The 17,812-nt window shown below is 37.0% G+C and overlaps 1 protein-coding gene across 4 annotated transcripts in view; it reads left to right on the top strand.

Annotated features, from left to right (window-relative positions):
• COMMD10 (COMM domain containing 10) overlaps window positions 1-17,812 on the top strand; it is a 204,428-nt gene that overhangs the window by 30,034 nt on the left and 156,582 nt on the right. For all 4 annotated transcript variants that reach the window (XM_059175811.1, XM_059175810.1, XM_059175808.1 and 1 more), the window contains one exon: window positions 14,161-14,271. In XM_059175811.1, the coding sequence (XP_059031794.1) occupies window positions 14,161-14,271 (111 nt within the window). The remainder of the gene's footprint in view (window positions 1-14,160; window positions 14,272-17,812) is intronic.

The raw sequence follows: 17,812 nt of genomic DNA, 5'->3' as shown, positions 1-17,812 counted from the left end.
TTGATGGACATCTAGGTTCTTTCTATGGTTTGGCTATTGTAGACATTGCTGCTATAAACATTCAGGTGCATGTGCCCCTTCAGATCACTACGTTTGTATCTTTAGGGTAAATACCCAGTAGTGCAATTGCTGGGTCGTAGGGTAGTTCTATTTTCACATTTTGAGGAACATCCAAGCTGTTTTCCAGAGTGGTTGCACCAGCTTGCATTCCCACCAACAGTGTAGGAGGGTTCCCCTTTCTCCGCATCCTCGCCAGCATCCGTCATTTCCTGACTTGTTAATTTTAGCCATTCTGACTGGTGTGAGGTGATATCTCATTGTGGTTTTGATTTGTATTTCCCTGATGCCTAGTGATATGGAGCACTTTTTCATGTGTCTGTTGGCCATCTGGATGTCTTCTTTGCAGAAATGTCTGTTCATGTCTTCTGCCCATTTCTTGATTGGATTCTTTGTTCTTTGGGTGTTGAGTTTGCTAAGTTCTTTATAGATTTTGGACACTAGCCCTTTATCTCATATGTCGTTTGCAAATATCTTCTCCCATTCTGTCAGTTGTCTTTTGGTTTTGTTAACTTTACTTTGCTGTGCAAAAGCTTTTGATCTTGATAAAATCCCAATAGTTCATTTTTGCCCTTGCTTCCCTTGCTTTTGGTGATGTTCCTAGGAGGATGTTGCTGCGGCTGAGGTCGAAGAGGTTGCTGCCTGTGTTATCCTCAAGGATTTTGATGGATTCCTTTCTCACATTGAGGTCTTTCATCCATTTTGAGTCTATTTTCGTGTGTGGTGTAAGGAAATGGTCCAATTTCATTTTTCTGCATGTGGCTGTCCAATTTTCCCAACACCATTTATTGAAGAGGCACTCCTTTTTCCATTGGACATTCTTTCCTGCTTTGTCAAAGATTAGTTGTCCATAGAGTTGAGGGTCTATTTCTGGGCTCTCTATTCTGTTCCATTGATCTATGTGTCTGTTTTTGTGCCAGTACCATGCTGTCTTGATGATGACAGCTTTGTAATAGAGCTTGAAGTCCGGAATTGTGATGCCACCAACTTTGGCTTTCTCTTACAATATTCCTTTGACTATTCGAAGTCTTTTCTGGTTCCATATAAATTTTAGAATTTTTTTGTTCTATTTCTTTGAAGAAAATGGATGGTACTTTGATAGGAATTGCATTAAATGTGTAGATTGCTTTAGGTAGCATAGCCATTTTCACAATATTTATTCCTCCAATCCAGGAGCATGGAACATTTTTTCATTTCTTTGTGTCTTCGTCACTTTCTTTCATGAGTACTTTATAGTTTTCTGAGTATAGATTCTTAGCCTCTTTGGTTAGGTTTATTCCTAGGTATCTTATGGTTTTGGGTGCAATTGTAAAAGGGATGGACTCCTTAATTTCTCTTTCTTCTGTCTTGTTGTTGGTGTAGAGAAATGCAACTGATTTCTGTGCATTGATTTTATATTCTGACACTGAATTCCTGTACAAGTTCTAGCAGTTTTGGAGTGGAGTCTTTTGAGTTTTCCACATATAGTATCATATCATCTGCAAAGAGTGATAGTTTGACTTCTTCTTTGCCTATTTGGATGCCTTTAATTTCCTTTTGTTGTCTGATTGCTGAGGCTAGGACTTCTAGTACTATGTTGAATATCAGTGGTGATAATGGACATCCCTGCCGTGTTCCTGACCTTAGCGGAAAAGCTTTCAGTTTTTCTCCATTGAGAATGATATTTGCGATGGGTTTTTCATAGATGGCTTTGATGATATTGAGGTATGTGCCCTCTATCCCTGCACTTTGAAGAGTTTTGATCAGGAAGGGATGCTGTACTATGTCACATGCTTTTTCAGCATCTATTGAGAGTATCCTATGGTTCTTGTTCTTTCTTTTATTAATGTGTTGTATCACATTGATTGGTTTGCGGATATTGAACCAACCTTGCAGCCCTGGAATAAATCCCACTTGGTCTTGGTGAATAATCCTTTTAATGTACTGTTGAATCCTATTGGCTAGTATTTTAGTGAGAATTTTCACATCTGTGTTCATCAAGGATATTGGTGTGTAGTTCTCTTTTTTGATGGGATCCTTGTCTGGTTTTGGGATCAAGGTGATTGATGCTGCCCTCATAAAATGAGTTTGGAAGTTTTCCTTCCATTTCTATTTTTTGGAACAGTTTCAGGAGAATAGGAATTAGTTCTTTAAATGTTTTGTAGAATTCCCTTGGGAAGCCATCTGGCCCTGGACTTTTTGTTTGGAGATTTTTGATGACTGTTTCAATCTCCTTACTGGTTATGGGTCTGTTCAGGTTTTCTCTTTCTTCCTGCTTCAGTTGTGGTAGTTTTTATGTCTCTAGAAAGACTGTCAAATTTGCTTTATGTCTCTAGAAAGATTGTCAAATTTGTTTGCATAGAGTTGCTCATAGTGTGTTCTTATCATTGTTTGTATTTCTTTAGTGTTAGTTGTGATCTCTCCTCTTCCATTCATGATTTTATTTATTTGGGTCCTTTCTCTTTTCTTTTTGATAAGTCTGGCCAGGGGTTTATCAATCTTATTAATTCTTTCAAAGAACCAGCTCCTAGTTTCGTTGATTTGTTCTATTGTTTTTTTGGTTTCTATTTCATTGATTTCTGCTCTGATCTTTATGATTTCTCTTCTCCTTCTGGGTTTAGGGTTTCTTTCTTGTTCTTTCTCCAGCTCCTTTAGGTGTAGGGTTAGGTTGTGTACCTGAGACCTTTCTTGTTTCTTGAGGAAGGCTTGAACCGGTATATATTTTCCTCTCAGGACTGCCTTTGTTGTGTCCCACAGATTTTGCACCGTTATGTTTTCATTATCATTTGTTTCCATGAATTTTTTCAATTCTTCTTTAATTTCCTGGTTGACCCATTCATTCTTTAGAAGGATGCTGTTTAGTCTCCATGTATTTAGGTTCTTTCCAAATTCCTCTTGTGATTGGGTTCTAGCTTCAGAGCATTGTGGTCTGAAAATATGCAGGGAATGATCCCAATCTTCTGATACCCTTTGAGGCCTGATTTAGGACCGGGGATGTGATCTATTCTGGAGAATGTTCCATGTGCACTAGAGAAGAATGTGTATTCTGTTCCTTTGGGATGAAATGTTCTGAATATATCTGTGATGTCCATCTGGTCCAGTGTGTCATTTAAGACCTTTATTTCCTTGTTGATCTTTTGCGTGGATGATCTGTCCATTTCAGTGAGGGGAGTGTTAAAGTCCCCTACTGTTACTGTATTATTGTCGATGTGTTTCTTTGATTTTGTTATTAATTGGTTTATATAGTTGGCTGCTCCCATGTTAGGGGTATAGATATTTAAAATTGTTAGTTCTTCATGGTGGACAGACCCTTAGAGTATGATATAGTGTCCTTCCTCATCTCTTATTATAGTCTTTGGCTTAAAATCTAATTGATCTGATATAAGGATTGCCACCCCAGCTTTCATCTGATGTCCATTAGCATGGTAAGTTGTTTTCCACCCCCTCACTTTAAATCTGGAGGTGTCTTCGGGCTTAAAATGTGTTTCTTGGAGGCAACATATAGATTTTGTTTTTTTATCCATTCTGATACCCTGTGTCTTTTGACTGGGGCATTTAGTCCATTAACATTCAGGGTAACTATTGAGAGATATGAATTTAGTGCCATTGTATTGCCTGTAAGGTGACTGTTACTGTATATTGTCTCTGTTCCTTTCTGATCTACTACTTTTAGGCTCTCTGTTTGCTTAGAGGACCCCTTTCAGTATTTCCTGTAGAGCTGGTTTGGTGCTTGCAATTTTTTTCAGCTTTTGTTTGTCCTGGAAGCTTTTTATCTCTTCATCTATTTTCAATGATAGCCTAGCTGGATATAGTATTCTTGGCTGCATGTTTTTCTCGTTTAGTGCTCTGAAAATATCATGCCAGCTCTTTCTGGCCTGCCAGGTCTCTGTGGATAAGTCTGCTGCCAATCTAATATTTTTACCATTGTATGTTACAGACTTCTTTTCCTGGGCTGCTTTCAGGATTTTCTCTTTGTCACTAAGACTTGTAAATTTTACTATTAGGTGACGGGGTCTGGGCCTATTCTTACGGATTTTGAGGGGGGTTGTCTGCACCTCCTGGATTTTGATGCTTGTTCCTTTTGCCATATTGGGGAAATTCTCTCCAATAATTCTCTTCAGTATACCTTCTGCTCCCCTCTCTCTTTCTTCTTCTTCTGGAATCCCAATTATTCTAATGTTGTTTCGTCTTATGATGTCACTTATCTCTCGAATTTGCCCTCGTGGTCCAGTAGCTGTTTGTCCCTCTTTTACTCAGCTTCTTTATTCTCTGTCATTTGGTCTTCTATATTGCTAATTCTTCTTTCTGCCTCATTTATCCTAGCAGTGAGAACCTCCATTTTTGATTGCACTTCATTAATAGCTTTTTTGATTTCAGCTCGGTTAGATTTTAGTTCTTTTATTTCTCCAGAAAGGGCTTTTATATCTCCCAGAGGGTTTCCCTAATATCTTCCATGCCTTTTTCGAGCCCGGCTAGAACCTTGAGAATTGTCATTCTGAACTCTAGATTTGACATATTACCAATGTCTGTGTTGATTAGGTCCCTAGCCTTTGGTACTGCCTCTTGTTCTTTTTTTGTGTTGAATTTTTCCGCCTTGTCATTTTGTCCAGATAAGAGTATATGAAGGAGCAAGTAAAATACTAAGAGGGTGGCAACAACTCCAGGAGAATATGGTTTAACCAAATCAGAAGAGATCCCAAATCGTGAGGGGGGGAGAAAGGGGGAAAAAGAAGTTCAGAAAGAAAAAAGAAAAGAAAAGAAAGAAACAAAAAAGAAAGCGAATAAGGAAAAAATATAAAAAAGGAATATATTCATATATATATATTAGATAAACTAGTTAAATGTTAAAAAAAGAAAAGGGTAAAAGTTAAAAAAATTTAGGAGAAGAAGAGAAAAAAAATAGAAAAAGAAGAAAAAGTTAAATTAACTGCAAGACTAAAGAATCATGGGGAGAAAGCCATGAGTTCCGTGCTTTACTTTCTCCTCCTCTGGAATTCTGCTGCTCTCCTTGGTATTGAAACTGCACTCCTTGGTAGGTGAACTTGGTCCTGGCTGGATTTCTTGTTGATCTTCTGGGGGAGGGGCCTGTTATAGTGATTCTCAAGTGTCTTTGCCCCAGGTGGAATTGCACCGCCCTTACCAGGGGCTGGGCTGAGTAATTTGCTCAGGTTTGCTTTTGGGAGCTTTTGTCCCCTGAGCGGTTTCCGGAGAGAGGACGGGAATGAAAATGGTAGCCTCCCGGTCTCCGGCCTGGAGGAGCCAAGAGCCCAGGGCCCCACTCCTCAGTGCACCCTCAAAGAACAGTGCCCAATTACTCCCGTCTCCCTGGCCTCTGGCCGTGCTCCGAGCTCACCCAGCCTGCGAACGATTCAAGGTAATCCCGAGCTGGGAGCTCACTTCTCAGCTCTGTCTGTATAGCTGGCTTCCCCGTTCTAATACCTGCAAACTCTGCAACACTCAGACACCCCTGATCCTTCTGTGACCCTGCGGAACCTGAGGCCACGCTGACCCCGCGTGGGCTTCACCCCGGTGTAGCCTCTGGAGCGATGTCCCTCAGCGGAACAGACTTTTAAAAGTCCTGATTTTGTGCTCTGTTGCTCCGCAGCTTGCCGGGAGCCTGCCCCTCCCCCCACGGTCTATCTTCCCGTCGCTTTGGATTCACTTCTGCACAACTCTTACCTTTCAGAACGTGGTTGATTTTCTGTTTCTAGAATTGTTGTTCTTCTTCTCTTATCTCCTCTTGGATATATAGGTGTTTGCAATCTTTAGATAAGCTATCTAGCTGATCTCCTGCTAGTTGAAGTAGTTTCAGCCTGCTACTTCTCCGCCATCTTGACTTCTCCACCAAGTTTGTACCTTTTGATAACCTTCATTCATTTCACCCACCTGCCTCCCCCCCATGGCCCTCTACATCTGGCAACTCCAGTCTTTTCTTTGTAGCAATGCGTTTGGTGGTGATTGGTTTTTTAGATTCCGCATATAAGTAAGGTCATACAGTGTGTATTTTTGAGTTTGACTTATTTCATTTATATAATGCCCTCAGGGTTTACCCATGTTGTTGCCAACGTCAGGATTTTCTTCTTTTTTTGTGGTGGAAATAATATTCCTCTGTGTGTATGTATCTCATTTTCTTTAGCCATTCATTGTTCTTGGACATGTAGGTTGTTTTCACAACTTGGCTATTGTAAGTATAGCTGCAGTGGACATGGGGTTATGGGTATCTTCTTGAGTCAGAGGTCTCAGATAAGTAGCCATTTTTTCATAATCACTGAGTCTGATTTCTGGATCATATGTAGTTCTATTTTTAATTTTTTGAGGAACTCCATATTGCTTTCCGTAGCAGCTGTACCAGTTTACATTCTCATCAGCAGTATACAAAGGTTCCCTTTTCTCCACATCCTCACCAAAACTTGTTATTTCTTGTGTTTTTGATAGTCATTCCAACAGGTGTGAGGTGACATCTCACTGTGGCTTTGACTTGTATTTCCCCGATGATTACTGATGTCGAATGCCTGTACATATATTTTGGATATTAACCCCTTATCAGATATATGATTTGCAAATATTTTCTCCCATTTGGTGGGTTGTGTTTTCATTTTGTCGATGGTTTCTTTTGCTGTGCGTAAGATTTTTGGTTTTACTCCCACTAGTATATTTTTGTTTGTGTTACATTTGCTTTTGGTGTCAAATCCAAAAATTCCTCACCAAGAGTGATGTCAAGGAGCTTACCTTTATGTTTTCTTCTAGGTTTCAGGTCTTATGTTCAAGTCTTTAATTTATTTTGAGTTAGTTTTTGTGTGTGGTGTTAAGATAGTGCTCTGCTTTCATTCTTTTGAATAGGCTGTTCAGTTTTCTCAACTGTTTGTTTATTGAAGAGATTGGACTTTCTCCGTTGTATATTTTTGGCTTCTTTATTGTAAACTAATCGACCATGTATATATGGTCCACATATATGTGGACTCGTTTCTGGACTTTCTTTGTGTTCCATCGATCTACGTGTTTGTTTCTATGCCAATACCATGTTTCAGTTACTATAACTTTGTGATGGAGTTTGAAATCAGGAAGCATGTTGCCTCCAGCTTTGTTCTTTCTCAGGATTGCTTTGGCTATTTGGAGTCTTCTCTGGTTCCATACAAATTTTAGGATTGTTTGTTTTATTTCTGCGAAAAACCATTGAAGTGAATTTATAGATTGTTTGGGTAGGATGGAGTATTGATTCTGTGATATTGATTCTTTTAATCCACAAGCATGGACTATTTTTCCATATTTTTATGTCTTCATTTCCTTTCATCAGTGTCTTGTGATTTTCAGTGTACAGGTCTTTCACCTCCTTGGTTAAATTTATTTCTAGGTATTTTATTCTTTTAATGCTATCGTGAGTGGGATTGTCTTCTTAATTTCTTTCTGATAGTTCATTATTATTGTGTAGAATTGTAGTAAATTTTTATATGTTGATTTTGTGTCACACACCTTTCTTGAATTCATTTATTAATTCCAAGGATTATTTGGTGGAGTTGTTAGGATTTTCTGTATATAAAATCTTACCATTTGCACTGGCAGTTTTATATGTTCCTTTCTGATCTGGATACTAATTATTTTTTTTTTTTCTGGCCTAATCACTCTGGCTAGGACTTCCAGTATTTTGTTGAGTAAAAGTGGCAAGAGTGGCCATCCTTGTCTTATTCTTGATCTTAGAGGAAAAATAATCAACATTTCACCATTGAGTATGATGTTAGCTGTGGGCTTGACATATCTAGCCTTTATTATGCTGCGGTATCTTCTCCCTGTACCCAGTCTTTTGAGAGTTGTTTTGTTTTGTTTTTATCATAAATGGATGTTGAATTTTGTCAGATGTTTTTTCTGTATCTTTTGAGATGATTATATGATTTTTATCTTTGATTTTCTTAATGTGGTATATAGCACATAGATTGATATGTGGGTGTTAAACCATCCTTGTGTCCTTGGAATAAATGCCACTTGATCATGGTGTATGGTCCTTCTAACGTATTGTTGAATTTGTTTTGGTAATATTTTGTTGAGGATTTCTGCATCAGTGTTTATCAAGGATATTGGCCTGTAATTTTCTTTTCTTGTGGTTCCTTTGTCTGGTTTTTGTATTGATAATATGGGCCTTGTAAAATGAGTTTGGAAGAATTACATCTTTTGTTTTGGGGAAGAATTTGGGAAGGACTGGTATTTATTCTTCTGTAAATATTTGGTAGAATTCACCAGTGAAGCCATCTGGTCCTGTACTTTTGTTTGTTGGGAAGTTTTTGATTAGTGATTCAATCTCCTTATTAGGAATTTGTCTGTTCAGATTTTCTGTTTGTTTATTTATTTATTTATTTGTGATTCAACCTTGATAGGTTGTATGTTTCTAGGAATTTATCTGTTTCTTATAGTGTGTCCAGTTTGTTGGCATGTAATTGTTCATAGTATTCTTTTATGGTCTTTTCTATTTCCGTGGTATTGGTTGTAATGTCTCCTCTTTCATTTCTGATTTTATTTGATTGTTTTCTCCCCTGCCCCTTTTTTTTTTTTTTTGGTGAGTCTAGCTAAAGGTTTGTTAATTTTTGTTTATCTTTTCAAAAAAAAGCTCAAATCAGTGAATCATGTAACACTTGGGGCATCTGGGTGGCTCATTTGGTTGGGTGTCTGCCTCTGGCTTAGGTCGTGATCCTGGGGTCCTAGGATCGGGCTCCACAGCAGGCTCCTTGCTCAATAGGAAGCCTGCTTCTCCCTCTGCCTGCTGTTCCCCCTGCTTGTGTTCTCTCTCACTCTCAGATAAATGAGTAAAATCTTAAAAAAAAACAAAAACAAACATGTAAACTAACGAGGTACTGTATGGTGACTAACATAACAATTTAAAAAATTAAAGAAAAAACCATTTAGCTCTTAGTTTGATCTTTTTAAATTAATATTTTTAGTTTCTATTTATTTATTTCTAATATTTATTTTTTCCATCTTTCTGCTTACTTTGGGTTTTGTTTGTTCTTTTTCTAGCTGAGGTGTAAAGAAAGTTGGGTTGTTTGAGATCTTTTTTGTTTATCGGTGCAGGCATTTATTGATATGACATCATTCTTAGAACTGTTTTTGTGGCATCCGAGAAATTTTGGTATGCTGTATTTTCAATTTAATTTGTTGCGAAATAGTTTTTTTTAGTTCTCTTTGATTTCTTCTTTGATACATGGCTGCTAACATTGCGTTATGTTTTGATTCTCCAAAATCGATATGCTTTTTTTTTTTTTCATACAGAGCCCTAAGATAGTTGTTCTTTGTGTTTTGTTGAGAGTTTGTACATATTGTGTGTGGAAAGGTGTTTTTCTTTTTTTTTAGGTGCATAGTCCTTGATACCAGAAGTCACTTTCTTAAATTGGCAACTTCATAGAATTAAGCAGTCAGAAGTGGTTAAGAAAAAATTTGTGGAGCAAGTATCTAGCTAAGCTTTACAAATAGGTTTATGTTCTTATATGAAACATTTAGTCAGCTGCTTAATTTTTGTATTTCATTAGAGTAAATAGAGGTGTATAGTTTCTGTAATTAGCTATACGGAAGTGAAATTTTTGCTTATGGTATTTTCTAGTTATAAAGTAAATGGTGGCTTATAGCAATGGAATATAGATAGTGTTTTCTATTTTAACAGTTACAGCCCTAATTTTATGTGTTTTCATGATTTATTATGATAAATAATAAAATGTTTCATGAATACCTACGCACATAGTTCCTAAAACTCGTTCAGTATTTCTGAGTAGTATTTTTCTAACTATAGATAGCCTGAAATGTTAGTGGTTTAGTGGGTAATGAAATCAGTTTAGAGGGTTTCCAAATAGCATTTTCAAAATGAAACATAATAAAGCTTGTTAAAGAACATGGCTCCAGGAAAAAATTTTCTGTGGAACTTCAGGTTGTGTATATCAGTTTGCAACATAGAAAGTATTTTTTACTGTGTTGTATGGTTCAAACAGTGACTATTCCTTTAGAGCACCTCACTAGTTAAAATCTGGTGTAAAACTTTACATTTTCTTTTTCCATTTAAAAGGGTTAATATTGGGGTGCCCGGGTGGCTCAGTGGGTTTAAACCTCTGCCTTCATCTCAGGTCATGATCTCGGGGTCCTGGGATCCAGCCCCACCCACATCCGGCTCTCTGCTTAGGGGAGCCTGCTCCCCCCCTGCCCCCGCCCCACCTGCTGCGCTGCCTACTTGTGATTTCTCTCTGTCAAATAAATAAAATTTTTTAAAAAATAAAAATAAAAGGGTTAATATAATCATAATTTTGGATGATTTTGTGTGAGCTTGGAATTGTGGTTTACAAAGCACTTATGAGAATTTAGGCTTGTGCTGAGATCATTACATGGAAATATGAGATAGAATGAAGAAGTCATATGTATAATGGATTATTTTAAGTCATTATATTTTGAACTGACATCTTGGTAACATCAAGTAAGAAGTAATGTTAGTGAGATGGGTAAGAACTATCACTTAAACAGTTTGGATTGGGTTGAAAAACATTAAAAATATCAGTGTCTTATTTTTCTTGTGTTTTATGTTATTTTGATGACATTTAAATCTAAGAGGTTAAGATATAAGGACTCTCAGATTTAAATCTGAGTATGAAATAAGAAAACAAATATTAAAATGGTTCCTGGTATTTTAATATACTATCTGCTGTACACAAGGCAACATTTTATTTTAAATAGAAGCAAATATAGTCGAGCTTATGTAAGTCAAAAATGCTATACTAGATTGACTTTTTTTTAAGATTTTTTTTAAATTTATTTGACAGAGATCACAAGTACGCAGAGAGGCAGGCAGAGAGTGGAGGAAGCAAGCTCCCTCCTATGCCCCTGCGGGCACAGAAGAGACCCCTGCGGGGCTACATCCCAGGACCCTGGGATCACGACCTGAGCCAAAGGCAGAGGCTTTAACCCACTGAGCCACCCAGGCGCCCCTAGATTTACTTGTTTTATATGTAATTAAAATATTGACGACAATTGGATTTGTTTCTTAGTTGTGAGTCACAAAGGAATAATGATTCAATAGTATACTATACAGTTTTCACCTATGCAATGGGATTTTGCTTACTCTTATTTCTATTATTAGTGCCAGTTAAAGACACAGCCAACAATATAGTGGTATGTTATAAACAATGTGAGGAATGACTTCTTTCTTAGCGTTTCTTTGTTTATTTTTTTAGGACATTTATGTTTTTGAAGTGTATGTGTCACTTATTTTTCCTGATGTTCCTCCATTTTTCTTTTTCTTTTGTTTCTTCATAATCAAATGGAGGTTATGATTTTTTGGCTAGAAAGCTACATCAGTGGTGTTGTGGTCTTTGTAAGGTATCATGGGCAGAGACACGGAATCTTGTGTTGCGCATTTGGACGATACTGATTTTGACCTCTGGTTAAGATCTTTGTTTTCTTCACTGCATAATGATGTTTTTCTTTTCTGACAAGCGGGAGTGGGTGGAGACTTCTGTGATTTTGCATTTCAAACCAAACTTTTCTGGACTGAGTATCCATTTAGTATCCACTGATGATTTTTAATTGAATTAATTTCTTAGAGAAGTTTTTATTTTGATTTTTATGTAATTTTAAACTTAGAGAAAAACTGCAATATTAATATAAGAAACTTTTCTATCTTCTTTGTTCCCAATTTGCCAATTGTTTACATTTTACATATTTAAACTGTAAAATGAGTATGAGTCCCTGTCTCAAGCAGTATTGATTTTCTTTGTCTCCTACTTTCACTTCAGAGGGTTTATTTGTTTTCTTTTTCTTACTCTGTGTAGTTGTACAGAATTCTTTTATAATTCTTGTTCTTTCTGCATTCCCTCTTCATTTAAAGTTGCTGAATACTGATCATTTTCTGAGAAATTTTATGAGTGGGTGTGCATATGTGCATCTATATACATATGAACTTAGCAATCTTATTCACTTCTTAAATTGTTCTTTAAAATGGGTATGGGACAAATATTTTTAAATCACAAGGTTGCATAGAAAAGGCTCTAGAGTTAAGGAAGCCAATCCACCAGCTCATTTTGTCATGACTCTTAAAAATTACCTTTCCTTGGGGTGCCAGGGTGGCTCTGTCATTATGGGCTTTGGCTCAGGTCATGATCCCAGGGTCCTGGGATCAAACCCCACATGGGTCTTCCCACTTGGCAGGAAGCCTGCTTCTCCCTCTCTGGCGGTCTCTCTCTGTCAAATAAGTAAATAAAACCTTTTTTTAAAAAATTACCTTTCCTTGTGAGTATTCTTTGATTTAATTCAATTCAACAGATATAGAATGGCTGATATGTTTAAAAGATACCGTAAGAAGAATCAAGTAGTTAAAATGACTTAAATTTATAATACTTTGAAGTTTCCGAAACATCTTTGAATATGCATTTTCTTAATTGTTATTACTGATAACTCAGGAAGGTAGATAGTTCAGATAGATTTATTCCCATTTTAAATGAAGAAATTGAGGTCTTGAAAGATTGTGACTTAACCCTGGGCCCAGTGAGTGACAGCTGAAGCATGAACCAAAGTATAAGCTCAGGGTTCTTGTAAATTCTCCTGTACTCCCTTTATGCAGTGACTAAGGATGCATTAGTTTATGCAAATTCCTGGCCACAATGAGGGTATGTTTTAATTCATTCACTTAGTATTTTAAATGTTTCAAGGTCTGGGATAGGATCAGTAAAATAAGATCAAGACAGTGTCTCATAGGTTCATATAGTAGCATATGAGTAAGGTGCTTTTCGATTTAAGACAGTGACACATATCAAAATGCTTGGGTATATGAGAGTGGTTACAGCATGCTTTTTCTTGATTCATTGGTGGGTCTTTTAAACATGTGTGTTGAAAGTAGTGCTGGGCTGGGATTAGAGACTCCCACTTACTGTGATCTGTGAGTAAGATCAGTACATTCAGGATCCTTACTTAATATGCACCATTAAATTGATGTTTTCCTTACGGGATTGTGGATTTTGTCCGTGCAACATCTTCCCTCTTTTTACCATTACCCCTCAAAGGTTCAGTGCCAGAAAGAGCAGGACTGTATCTTTATTTTCTCATCACATCCTCTCTTGAATAGATCATACTTTCATTGCTGTCTTTCCAGTTTGGCTCTGACTCACTGCTGTGATTCTAGCTGTTGAACAGTCTTTCAAGTTAGCAGTTAGTATTCTGGTTAAGTAAAAATTGTCACGAGGGTGCCATTCTTAGTAGTGTAGCTAGGGCAGTTTTACTAAATCAGTTATTAGGCCCCTTTTGTCAGAGGCATATAACGATTGCATGTCATAGCCCTCCCTAAATATTGATAATTGAGATTTACTGGAAATTCAGTCTGAAACTTTATTATACTTCTAGTTTTGAGTTTAGAGAAACCAAATGCCAATAAAGCGACATTTGTACTGTTTTAATATTTTAGAAGAAAACTTAAACTGTTGTAGTCTGTCTTTACTATTTTTGCCTTACCTGATTAAATTTTGCTGTTGTGTTAATAAGTTCAAAGGAAATGTTCTAATTAGTTTTTGTCGTAACTGGGAACCATAAGTTAGAGTACTTTGGAAAGTATGATAACACCTGCTCACTAGTAAATATCAATTCTTTGTCTGGCTCTTTTCCAGTCTCACTAACTGTGTCTAAATGTGTGAACCTCTTACCATCTGGGTACTTCAATTTTCTTCTAAATTTAAACAAAAAGTCTTCCCTGTATTCTACCTAATACAGTTTTGAAAAATAATGGGAGGTCATTAAAGTGCTAGCTAAAATCTAACTATTTAGAAATCATTGGCTTTAAATATATACTACCTTAAAATACTAATTTACTACTTAAAAGCCGTTGACTCTTTTATTGCTTAGTCTTTCATTGCTTAGTCTAAGACCTCTATTTTTAGAATACAGTGTATTTGAAGACCGAGCTTCATTGTTGAATTTGACAGGCATGGCATAAGGCCAGTGTGATGAGCCCAAAGGGAGAATTTGCAGAATATGCAGGTTGAAGGAGCCCCGGGACTGACTTTCCACGAAGTCTACGCTATCTGTGTTCATTCCCATGGATGGGAGATTTGCTTCAAGTTGACTGTTGTCTTCCTTTTGTACCATCTGATTCCAGTCTGCACTTGTCTTTTATAGCTCGAGACCGTCGGATGGCAGCTTAACCTTCAGATGGCTCACTCTGCTCAGGCGAAACTGAAGTCTCCTCAGGCTGTATTACAGCTAGGAGTGAGCAATGAAGATTCCAAGGTAAGACATGGTATCTCACTGAAATGGTGTATTTTGTTTACTAGGTCTTGTACTTTATTGTTAGCAGGTTCTTTGCCCTCTGGATTGAAAAGTTAAACACATTTAAATTAAATAAGGATTAATGAATTGACCGATCTTTATTTGTGACAGTTTTTGATATCACATTGGCTTATTGCTTTATTATTCCTTTGAAGAAGTATCTTGTCTTGCAAGGTACCTCTCTTGCAAGAGCATTTCATAGTATCACCTTTTAAATTCTGCAAAGGGTAAACTTGGTAATGCCAGATAAAAGTAAGATTTTTAATGATTCAGATACTTGTGGATATTTCTGGGTGTTTTAAGCTGCATATATATGGTAGAGGGAATGTTGTTGCCTAATCAACACCTGGATTATGAATGTAACGTGAATTGTATATTTGTGTGTGTGTGTGTGTATGTCACTTGTGTGCATGTGTTTAAATCCCAGTTCTTGCAAGATAGAATTTGGGATTCGTTTTTGCTTTTTTTAAACTGCTTGATGATTTCTCCTTTAGTGTTAATTTCAGGAAGTTTAAACACGTTACCAAGTTTAAAGAGTTGTCATGGAGTTTTTTGTTTGTTTGTTTGTTTTTTACTATAGCATATAGAGAAATATATATTTAAGATATTGATAAAAGATATTGTATTTTTATTGTAATTAATTGTGTTTCTAAGATAGATAAAGTGAGGTAACTTTTTCTCCCTAAATGAAGGAGACTTTGCTTCATTTTAAGACAAAACAGAGGTGATAATGAGGTAGAAAGATCCGAGGAAGGACAGATGACTATGTCTGGATGTGATCAGAGAATGAGGGGAGAATGTTATTGCTTATAATGGGCATTGAAAGATGGGATACTTATTTGTTGGAACTTTTATGATGTATTATATCATGCACATTTTTGTCTTCCATATGGGTGAGACCAAACCTGGCCCACGTTCCATGTCTACAGAGTTTTAGGCAGTCGAATTGGGTCTCACTGCATATAATTAATTAATTCATTGCAGTGTGCCGAAGTATTTCATTTCACACATTTTAAGTTGGTAAATATAATACAGATAATAATATGTAAAATAATATAAATTTAGTGGTTAAGAGTTGCACTGACTAGTATATATGATCTAGTATATATAGTATTTATGGTACTAGTATATATATTTAGTAGCAATGTAGCTTGGGGCAACACCTTAATCTCTGAGTGGGGCAACACTCATAATCTTTATGGGTGTCAGTTTCTTCACCTATAAAATGGGGGTAATATTACCTGTCTCACAGGGTTTATGTGAAGAATAGGTACCCAATGTATGTAGTTCTTAGTTCAATGCCTAATACTAGGTAGATGCTCAAAAATTGCAGGCCACTACCATCATCGTCATCATTATCATCATCAATAAAATGTTCTTTGGCCACTGAATAAATAAAAATTTTTGTTTAAACTAAAGCTGACAATAAACTTTTTTTTACTAATGGAATGAATTTCCCTTTTTTTTACTTTCTTCCCCTGTTTTAGTTCTTGATTATGTTTTTCATATTTAGGCTAACTGGGAGTTGGGGAGGCAAAGGACAGCCTGGAAAGTCCTTTTTTTCTTCTCACGAACTAGGCAGGGAAGGCATTCCCTTAGGTTTAGCATAATAATCTGGAACTCCTTGGTGTAGACTAGGACTATTCTGCGTGAAAACATACGTATGTACCTGGGTACATTGTACATTCTTACACACATGCATACATTCTCCAAGGGGCCGTACCCCTTGACTGTTGTATTTCTCATGACTACCATATGTTATGTCTGAGTAGCTAAATGCAAATTATAGGTGGGACGGATGCTATTTTGATCATATATTGGGTAGAATCTAAGTATTACGGTTTAGGCAATGCTTGACTATGGGATGCCTGAGTCCTCCCAGCTCCTTTATTATGTCTTCAAAATATGTTTGTATGTCAGTTATATTTTTAGGCAGATGTGAAATTCAACTCATTGGCGAGAGAGGCCTGAGTGCATTAGATTTTCCTGTGCATTGCTAGTTTGAAATTTTGAATGAACCTTTGGTTATCTTTAACAACTTGTAGAGCTAGAAAACCATTTTCTTTTTTTTAAAGATTTTTATTTATTATTTGACAGAGATCACAAGTACCATAGCTAATTGGGTAAATACCCCAAATGAGATTCTGATGTTTCTATAGCAATTGCTATCTTATTATTCCACTTACAGAGGATGTCATAAATATATGATGAACTAACATTCTATATTCTGCAACTTATGAGACATAGGTAATTCTGAAGAACATTTAATTGTAGGTATGCATGCTTATAGTTGATCATAAAAATGGCCTTGGTTCTTTACTCTTCCCATGGAGTCAGGGTCTATGTCCAGGTCCCTTGAATATGGATTTATGACTTGCTTTGGACAAAAAGGTAGGCAGAGAGGCAGGCAGAGAGAGAGAGAGGAGGAAGCAGGCTCTCCGCCGAGCAGAAAGCCCGATGCGGGACTCCATCCCAGGACCCCAAGACCATGACCCGAGCCGAAGGCAGAGGCCCAGCCCACTGAGCCACCCAGGCACCCCTAGAGAACCATTTTTATGGGCAAACAGACCCTTGGGAAGAAGAGCAGCGGCACACAAAAGCAAAGGATACCATGTCAGGCTCTTTGCTCAGTGGGGAATCTGCTTTTCCCTTGCCCTCTGTGCTCTGTCTTGCTCTCTCTGAAATAAAGCTTAAAAGCATTAAAGGATATTTTCATTTTGTATGCAGATTTAAGTGAACCTCTTTGTCCATATTGCCCATCTTCCCTATAGCATTGTGGGGATTTGGCTGCTGTTTCTTTGATCTGCTAAACAGAAGACACTAAATGAAGTGTCTTGCCCCCTGTCAGCCTGGACAGACACTTGTCATTTCCAGGTGCTGTGTGTCCTAACTCTAAGGAACAGTTGACAGCTTTATCTCTCTGTTCTTTCATTGAGCTGCTGCTGGGAAATGTGCTTTTTGTTTTTGTTGTTTTCATTCTCTTTTGTATGATCTGGTACACTATTCTTTGTACTTAAATGAGAGTTTGGGAATTCTTGAGCTGTTGGAATATTAGATGAAAGGGACAGGAATATGGAAGATGTTTTAAAAGCCACGTTTGTTAAAAGAAGGCAGAGCTTTTATTCAAAGAACCATGAAAAGCTAACACCAGTTAATTTATGATGCAAAGTGTCTTAGAATACAGTTTCCATATGATGAAATTGGCATTTGTTTGAAACAGGAAGCAGCAAATAAAATTCTTTTAAGTGTGTATGACCCAGAGCAGATATCCTGAAAATATACATGCATTGACATAATTCTGAGAGGATTAGTCAGTAAAAAATCATGAGAGAGACTATTTTTGATGGTGTTTACTTTTGAGCTGCTGAACTGAAAACTTCCTGTAATTCACCAAAGTGTGTGGTTTCTAAGAGTCTTTCTTCTCATTCGCTTCCAACGTACACATGAGAAGTGTAGCCTGCAGTGAAGTTTTAATTGCTATCACGTTAGATAGCATTGTTGT

Source organism: Mustela lutreola, chromosome 5 (genome assembly GCF_030435805.1).
Source record: "Mustela lutreola isolate mMusLut2 chromosome 5, mMusLut2.pri, whole genome shotgun sequence".
NCBI lineage: Eukaryota > Metazoa > Chordata > Mammalia > Carnivora > Mustelidae > Mustela > Mustela lutreola.
This window is presented reverse-complemented; position numbering and strand designations above follow the sequence as displayed.